The sequence below is a fragment of the Wolffia australiana genome, chromosome 2 (assembly GCF_029677425.1).
Source record: "Wolffia australiana isolate 7733 chromosome 2, ASM2967742v1".
Lineage (NCBI taxonomy): Eukaryota > Viridiplantae > Streptophyta > Magnoliopsida > Alismatales > Araceae > Wolffia > Wolffia australiana.
The window spans coordinates 20,449,038-20,458,559 of record NC_135836.1 but is presented as its reverse complement, the minus strand read 5'-3'; the positions used below and the strand labels follow the sequence as shown (position 1 = coordinate 20,458,559).

At 44.3% G+C, this 9,522-nt stretch overlaps 1 protein-coding gene across 1 annotated transcript; it reads left to right on the top strand.

The window, feature by feature from the left end:
• The first annotated feature begins 582 nt into the window (after positions 1 to 582).
• LOC144715549 (polygalacturonase-like) lies at positions 583 to 3,003 on the top strand. Its single transcript, XM_078590482.1, has 8 exons — positions 583 to 1,130; positions 1,214 to 1,345; positions 1,452 to 1,622; positions 1,747 to 1,767; positions 1,839 to 2,128; positions 2,223 to 2,331; positions 2,418 to 2,534; positions 2,604 to 3,003. Exons 1-8 carry the CDS (start codon positions 939 to 941, stop codon positions 2,826 to 2,828), a joined length of 1,257 nt encoding a protein of 418 aa, XP_078446608.1. The 5' UTR covers positions 583 to 938; the 3' UTR covers positions 2,829 to 3,003.
• Positions 3,004 to 9,522: the final 6,519 nt, after the last annotated feature.

Below are 9,522 nucleotides of genomic sequence, written 5' to 3'. Positions count from 1 at the left end.
CAACCAAAAATCTCTAACCAGTCGGTGATGAGAAACAGGAGCTCATCTCTTCGCGAGCGTGTGGGATAATGGATTATAAACCCTAGTTTTCCAAACACCAGAGAATTGAACGAAATGTATTTTGTTTATCCTTTCCCTCTTCGATCAGTTTTTTCTTCTGTCGTCTGTTATCATGATAGAACGAATTAAGAGGCGGTATCCTTTCTTTTGATATTCTGGAACGCTAAAATATTACTATGCATCTTCTAAACTAATGCATTAAATCAAAATCGAACTTTACTTTTGCTAGCAGCGAAGAAACTGCCGCCGTGGCGGAGAAGAGCAAAGTAGATTTCAGCGGCGAGCTACATCGGATCATCCGTAGCGCAGCTAATCCGGAGAACTCCGGAAGATGACGTAACCCAAGAGAAACTGTCCCGAGCCAGGAAAGGCGCTGCCACGCGTCATGTGTTTAACCTAGAACTCGGCGTCGATGAGTCAGAAACATCGTCAAAAAGTAAATCTTTCGAAAACGTTCTTGTGTCCGACGCGTGGACAGAGAGAAGGTTTTGATGGGAATCGGAAAAGAGTCCCGCTGGGTGAGCAATGAGCATGTTCATGCATGAAACACCAACGATTAGTTCGGTCGCCGGTTATTCTCGTTGTTGACTCCAGTCAAATCTCTAATCACACGAAAGCGGTGGTCGTCGACTATAAACGCGTATTTGTGAGTAACCTCAGAGGGCAGATGCGGCGACGTTGGAAAGCAGATCTTCCTTCTGTTCCTTCCGTCTCCACTCTCTTATCCAAAACACAGTTTCTCTTCCCCCCTCTATAAAATCCTGCTCAGGGCCGTCCGTGATTATCAACGGTAACCTACGGACGGATTAGCCTTTCTCATTCTCTCCGTCTTCTCTTTCGTATCCTTCATCTTTGTCAACCCTTCTCACATTTAGACGATGTACGCGACTCTTCTCGTCCTAGCCTTTATGCTGAGGCTTGGTCGCGGCCTGTCGCTAGACAAAATGGATTACAACTTCACTGTCTATTCTGGTAGCACTTGGAGAAGATCCATTCAGAGCATGCCAACCAGGTTGATAAAGGTCGACGACTTTGGCGCCCGCGGCGACGGGTCGACGGATGACACCAAGGTAGTAGGTCCATTCATTCATAGTTTTATATTTCGTACATTTTGCCGGTATCCTCTCGTTCTAAGCAGTTCATTTGTCCACAGGCTTTTGTCGCCGCCTGGAACGCCGCTTGCGCTTCTTCCGCCCCAGTTTATATGCGCGTGCCACTGGGAAAGACTTACCGGCTAAAACCCATCGTCTTCTCCGGTCCCTGCAAGTCTTTTATCTCCGTGGCGGTGAGACGACTGTTCCTCCGTAAAACGAAATATTGTCACAACGGAAAAAAGTCGTATGATGATTTCTAATGCGATGTTTTCATGGTTGAACTTTTTTGGCGGACAGATCGAGGGAACAATTCTCGCCTCCACTACAATGTCGGACTGGAACGGTGCAGACCGCCGGCTGTGGATGCTGTTCGACAAAGTGGCGGGTCTCAGCGTACAGGGCGGCGGAACCGTCGACGGAAACGGCCAGGTGTGGTGGAAGCTTTCCTGCAAAGTCGACTCCAAGCAGGTAGGAGCCATCCTTAGTCTATGTCGGTCGTCGAGCGGGACCCCCAGCTCACCACCTCAGTCATTGACCTATCGTTTTCTACGCATGTCCCCTCGACCTTCCCCAACGAACGTGTCTAATGCAGCCGTGCACTAGTGCTCCGACGGTACGTTAATAAATTCCGTATTAGATTATTCATTTCCTCAGGCTTACCGGCTCGCTCTTCAAACCTCTCAGGCTTTGACGTTCCGAGCTTGCGACCGCCTGAGCGTGAGCAACCTCAAGTTCAGGAACAGCCAGCAGATGCACGTCACATTCTCCAAGTGCGCCGGCGTCCGCATCTCCGGGCTTACCATCTCCGCCCCCCACGAGAGTCCGAACACCGATGGTATTCACATCTCCGGCAGCACCGACGTCAAGATCAGCAACTGCGTCATCAGGACAGGCGACGACTGCATATCCATCGTCAGCGGCTCGCGCTTTGTCACGGCTACAAATATCGTCTGCGGTCCGGGCCACGGCATCAGGTGCGAATTGGTCGGCGTAGCTAGCATTTTCTTTCTACAAAACTGCACTTCGTTTTCATTGCCCTCACATTATTCTTCTTTTCTGTGTTGATAGCATTGGGAGCCTGGGCATGAACGGCGCGGAGCATACCGTGTCCGATGTCTTAGTCGACACGGCGCGCTTGGAGGGGTCGACCAACGGAGTGCGCATCAAGACGTGGCAGGTAACGAGGATACGGCGCCGGGCATCGCATTTTAGATTGTGAGGCCATATCCTCATCGCAGGCTAAGCCGTTGGCTTGGGTTTCAGGGTGGAAAGGGGTATGCCAAAAACATCATTTTCCGGAACATCGTGATGGATAACGTGAAGAACCCCATAATTATCGACCAGAACTATTGCGACTCCAAGAGACCCTGCGGCCGACAGGTACGACACCTTAGTAGCCATTTCTTTATGTATCTCTCTCCTGTACTTATACTTGTCATCTCTTCATAGAACTCCGCCGTCGCCGTGAGTGGGGTGACCTACCAGAACATCAAAGGAACAAGCGACACCCCAGTTGCCATTGACTTCGACTGCAGCCGCAGCGTCCCCTGTAAAGGGATTACGGTGCAAAACGTCAACCTAGTCACGAAGAACGGAGCGACGGCCAAGAGCTTCTGCCGCAACGTCGAATTGACCAAATACGGAGCGGTCGTCCCGTCCACCTGCACGTCCTGAAGACGCCAGATTCAACTACAGGCGTTAAAGACCTCATTCTTTAAATTGTTGAAATGTATATGACGAAAGTTCTTTAAATTCTTTCAATTCTTTCTCAAGTGAATCAGGCTTCACCTAATTCATTGTATAGATTCATCGTGTATATTTATTCGTACATATTTATTCATTTCATTGATTTTTTTCTGAAGCCTTCTCTTACCAACAAGACAGGTGGCTTGCGAAGCACATCGTCTTTATTCGTTCCTGGCTAGTGGGAGAAGGAGAGACCGAGGAAATAGATAGAGAGGAGAGAGAGAGAGAGAGAGGGCATCCAGACAAAGAGGGAGGAGAGAGGTAAATACATAAAGTAGAGACGGAGGGACAGAAGAAGAGAGAAGGAGAGATAGATGGTGGAAGAAAGGGGGGTGAGAAGGAGAAATGAAGGGAAAGAGGGAAAGATAAGGAGAAAATGTATTCGTGGTAATCGTTCTGCTTAGATTTGTCTTCCTGGGTTTCTACAGAGTAGTGGGTAATCAACTGAGAGAAGGGAAGAGTTACCGAGAGTTGCAAGTCCTGACATGTATGACATTAGAGGCTTATAGCTGCACCTAGAATGTCACGTTCATTAGATATATCTCTTACGCTCAAAGGACCAAGGATTATTTAAGCGAAATTTATAATATCAATTTTTCTTTACCTTACTGAGGATACGTAAAGTCCTTCAAGAAAATTATCATATAGGTCATGTATGACCTCAATGCAGTCAAGCATGGCTAGTCAACAGAACCACATGAAGAATATAAAATTTCTTAATAATACAAATTTGGAAGATAAATGAAGTTAGTTTATAATAGAAAAGGGAGAGACTGACGATAGGCAATTGATTCATTAAGTGAGATCAAATCATTGACTTTATTATTGATTCTATCAGTGCACGTACTTCCATTACTGGACCTCTGGAGACCCTGTGTCCAGCTCATTAATCTGTTTATCTTGTGCCTTTATAGTGTGCACCAGCTCATTGTCATATGGACCTATAGTAAACTAATTTCACTGGGAAGTTGGTAACACATAGTGGTAGTCTCAAATTATGGGTATTTTTACAGGTTATTTACTAGTTAATCGTGTGAGGATTTGAGCTATGGAACAATAATTTTTAACCTCACAGCCTTAGGGCGAGTAAGGTGTCGATCCCCACAGAGAGCAAAAAGAACAATAGCAGTTCCTATCCGATTCAATTTAGCTTCTCAGATTTCTGTATTAATCCCGATAATCAAAAATATTATCGCCAGTAAAAATATTCCGCCAAATCTTCAGTAAAGGTTCTCTTTACTTATAGACTCTAACCTTTCCTTTGGGGAAATTTCACAAACACTCAGCGGCTGCACCTGTAGTGGTTCCTGCGCGCGGCCTTAGCTGCGTGCAGATGCACTAGCAGGTGCATCCGCGTGCTGCACGAGCGCACAGCCCGTGCTGCGCGCCGCTATTGCTGCATGCGGCCTTTGGCTGCGCGAGCGCACAGCCCGTGCTGCACGCAGCAGCTGACTGCGCGCGGCTGGGCTACGCGTGGCCTTTGGCTGCGTGCAGCCTGGCTGCGCACTGCTATTGTTACGCGGGGCCTTTGGCTGCGCACGGCCTGTGCTGCACGCGGCCTGCCTGCGCGCTGCTGTTGCTGTGCGTGGCCTTTGGCTGCGCACGGCTTGTGCTGCGCGCGGCCTGGCTGCGCGCTGCTGTTGCTGTGAGTGGCCTTTGGCCGCGCACGGCTTGTGCTGCGCACCTGTTAGCAGCGCACTGCCTCTGCTTGTAGGGGCTGTGCGAGCTTGCCGGCTGCGCTCAACGCCCTGGCAATAGAGGCAGCTTCTGCTGCTGAACTGTGGCAAGGTTGGGGAAATCGAACCGGATGCAAAATGCGAATAATCGATTCAAGGTGAAACTAAAGGGAGATCGATTTGAACAAACAACAACTTGAAATCAAACTAGAACAAGGAACAATATCAGCTGGAATCGTTGGAAGACCACTGGTGTGTCTCTTCCAACCCAACCAAGATTGTATGATAAGGAGAGAAGTACACAGTTACTGAAACTTGAGAAATCGCTCCAACCTTATGTCACGATCCTTGCGGCAAGGTGGAGGTCATCTAGCCCAAGTTAGGGCTTTTTCTTCTTCATGATTTTCGCCAGCTCCTCTTGGTCAAATGCATTTTCCTTTGTGCTTAATCCACATATGAACTCATTAAGTCCAATTAGTGAGATCTAATCCACTTGATTCAAAGAATCAAGTGGGGTTAGTAAGTATGAAATAATGCACATGAAGTATGACCAATATGGACTAAATGTATGCAAACGACACTTTGATGCTCAGAAAATTCATAATAATTAGTGACATAATGAGACTCATCAAACACCTCCCAACTTAGATCATTACTAGTCCCTTAGTAATGAAATACGAGTGAGAATAAGTGATGATCCCTAGTTGACTCCTTGTTTTTTATAGTTTTAATTCGTGTTCTCGCGAAGGATTGTCTTTGTCAATTGAGCTTAGCCAGCTTAGGGAGATTCCTGAGGATCTATTTCAGTCTTCAACCAAAACTAAGTGCACTTCTGATCTATGGATTACATATAGTAAGTACATATAATATGATATAAGGTCGAGTTACACCCCAAGCGCACTACTGAACAAGGCGTAGAGAGCGGTGCTAATGCTGGCTCAATACTAATGGCTATAATAACATCGGCTCAAACACATGGGAGACAGCTTTTCCACTTTTTTTTCTTTTCAATTACATTTGCTGCATGTTGGTCATATTTGATGACAATCAACTTGATTTCTAAGGTGCAAGCTTTTAGCTTGTAGTGCTTGATGCAGCTTCTTTACTTTGCATTTGATGGCGCTTATCCACTACCCATGTGCCGTCCTTAGTAGATCGGCAGCTTATTCCCCCGAAGAGGTTTTGTATCCCTCTTGGTTGAGGGAGCTTCACTCACATCCCTAAATAATAATGCCGTTGAGCCAACACTAGCCCTACTCTCCACTATAGCTAAAGGTTTCATGCATTTAAGTGTTAACTCAACCCGAGGTGGATGGTAAGATGAGAGAAATATCATGATAAGATTTATGGATTTCAGCTAGTATGAATCATTTGTGCACCTAGCTAGGCTTATTTCACCTTGGGTCTCCTTAGCTGGCTAGTCTTTCAACTTCAATCACCCTTGAGAAGAACACTAATGTCGTGTCTATCATTGCTTGAATATCTCCTAAGATCATCAAATATCCATGGTTTGGTGCATGCAAAAAAATGAAAAATTTTTGATAGATGACGGAAACAGTTGTTCATGAGACTCTATCCCCCCCTCCCTCCACAAAAATGGCATGTTCTTACGTGACGGGAAGTAAAGTGGAGTGAGGAGAAAGAGAGACCAAACCAAGGAATGGAGAGCTGCGATTGGCGACTTGAGTTGTCCATCGTGTGGTGTAGGCGAGCTTGGATAAGTGAGGGTGCACATGATGAAGAAAACAAAAACAAAACAAAAGGCAAAATAAACTAAACAAGAAAACAAACAAAATTACCGTTCAGATCATGCTACTATCATTAGGAGGTTTTTCTAGAGGGATATTTATAGGTCCTTGCAAATCTTCATCCTGTAAATATGGCTTAAGTCTTTGTCCATTAATAGTGAAATTTTTTTGAGAGTGAGGCTCTAGAATCGTGACTGCTCCATTTTCAAAGACTTTTTGGACGATGAAGGGGCCATCCCACCTAGTTTTCAACTTGCCCGGAAATAATTTCAACCTTGAATTGTAAAGCCAAACTTTTTGATTCTCGACAAATATTCTTCTCCTCAGGCTTTTATCATGAAATGTTTTCATTTTGACTTTATATATCTTTGAATTCTCATAGGCCTCATTCCGGAGTTCTTCCAACTCATGCAATTGAAGAAGTCTCTGTTTGCCGGCTTGATCTAAAGCCAAATTGAGTTTCCTAATAGCCCAAAGTGCCTTGTGTTCTAACTCTAAGGGTAGGTGACAAGCTTTCCCAAAGATTAGTCGAAATGGGGACATTCCTGGAGGTGTTTTCTAGGCTGTCCTATAGGGCCATAATGCCTCGTCTAGTTTCCTAGACCAATCCTTCCCATCCGGACGCACTATCTTTGTTAAGATTTTCTTAACCTCTCTATTTCACAATTCGACTTGACCATTAGCTTGAGGGTGATACGGGGTATTGACTCGATGATGTACACCAAATTTCTTAAGGAGGGTTCTAAAGTGATAATTGGTGAAATGAGAACCTCCATCACTAATAATGGCTCGTGGGCATCCATATGTATAGAAAATATTTTTTTCGACGAAATTGGTCACTACCTTACTGTCATTGGTCTTTGTGGGAATGGCTTCTATCCATTTAGACACATAATCGATGGCCCTCAAAATATATTCATATCCATTGGAGTTTGGAAAAGGGCCCATAAAATCTATGCCCCACAAATCAAAGACTTCTACCTCTAGAATGGGCTGCAATGGCATACGATCTCTCTTGTTAATATTAATGGAGGCTTGGCAAGCTAGATAGTTATTATAAAATTTCTGGGCATCTTGAAATAGAGTAGGTCAAAAGAAACCAGATTCTACAATTTTATGGGCGGTTACCTTAGACGAGTAGTGCCCTCCTCCTGGTTTTGCATGACAGAATTCCAAGATGCTCCGTTGCTCACTTTCGGGTACGCACCGCCTCAAGATTTGATCTAGCCCTTGGTGAAATAATTCCGGGTCTTCCCAAAAATAAAACCTGCTGTCCTTGAGCAGCTTTTTCCTCTCATGGGATGTCCAACCTGTAGGAAGTTTTCCTGAAACAAGAAAATTGACAATATGTGCAAACCAAGGAACCGATGTTCCTTGTGCCGTTAGGACACGTTCATCAGGAAACTCATCATTTATCAACTCAGGTTGGGTGCCTGAAATCCTTGATAGGTGATCTGCAACTACATTTTCACACCCTCTCTTATCCTTAATCTCTAAATCAAATTATAGTAATAAGAGCACCCATCTAATGAGTCTAGGCTTCGCCTCCTTCTTCGCTAATAAGTATCTAATAGCTGCATAATCAGAAAAAACAGTAATTTTACTACCTAGCAAATAAGACCTAAATTTTTCTAATGCAAAGATAATCGCCAGGAGTTCTTTCTCTGTAGTTGTGTAGTTCAATTGTGCGTCGACTAAAGTTCTGATGGCGTAGTAGATGACCACTGGTTTCTTATCAATTTGTTGACCTAACACTGCCCCTACAGCAAAATCAGAAGCATCACACATTAGTTCAAAAGGAAGGGTCCAATCGGGCCCTTGCAAGATAGGTGCATTCACTAAGGCTTCTTTCAAAGTGTAAAACGCATTTTTAGCTTCTAGTGTTAGTTCAAAATCATTATTCTTAGACGATAAAAGATTAGTAAGAGGTTTAGAAATTTTAGCAAAGTCCAAAATAAAACGTCTATAGAAACCAGCGTGGCCAAGAAAACCTCTAAGGGTTTTTAGGTTGGTTGGAGGTGGAAGGTCCTAAATGATTTTGATCTTGGCCTTGTCCACTTCTAGTCCACGGTTGCTTACCATGTGACCCAGCACCACTCCCTCCTGCACCATGAAATGAGATTTTTCCCAACTTAATACGAGGTTGGATTCAATGCATCTCTTTAATACTTTGGTGAGACTTAGGAGGCAGTTCTCATATGCAGATCCAAAGACGGAAAAATCATCCATGAAGATTTCTAAACACTCTCCTACTAGATCGGAGAATAGTGCATTCATGCATCGCTGGAATGTGGCGGGTGCATTACATAACCCAAAAGGCATACGCCTAAAGGCGTATGTCCCCACGGGACTCGTGAAGGTCGTCTTTTCTTGATCTTCAAGATGAATGTTCACTTGGTTGTATCCTGAATATCCATCAAGAATACAGAAGTTTTGTTGCCCCGACAGTTTTTCCAATATTTGATCCATGAAGGGTAGTGGGTAGTGATGCTTCTTGGTTGCTTTGTTGAGCTTTCGATAGTCCATGCATACTCTCCATCTAGTGGTTAAGCGTTTCTGCACTTCTTCTCCTTTTTCATTCACTTCTACTGTCACTCCGGACTTCTTTGGAACCATGTGTACAGGGCTCACCCATCTACTATCGGAGATGACATATATAATTCCTGCATTTAACCACTTTAATATTTCCTTCTCATGGACTTATCTCATATAAGGATTGAGCCTCCTTTGATGCTCTCTACAAGGTCTAGCTTCTTCCTCCAAGAAAATTCTATGTTCACAAATCGAGGATGGAATTCCCTTTATGTCATCAAACGTCCAACCTAGGGCTTCCTTATGATCTCTAAGTACCTTGAGTAATTCATCCTCTTGTTTTTGGGTAAGTGATGAAGAGATTATTAAAGGTAAAGTTTTCAAGTTATCCAAATATGCATATTTGAGGGAAGAAGGTAAAGGCTTTAACTCTAGGCCTACCTCAACTGAAGGAGAGTCCATAATTTCATCATCTAGCTCTCTCCCTTCGACATGCGATAAATACTCCTTTACAACTTCCACCTCTCCTTCATCCTCTATACACAAATTTAATTCTTCGTTGCTTCCTAAGGGGCACTTCATCATTTTTGATATATCAATCTGTACTCTCTCTTTTTCGATCTTAAATTCTACCGTCCCCATCTTCCAATCCATACTCGTCCTTGC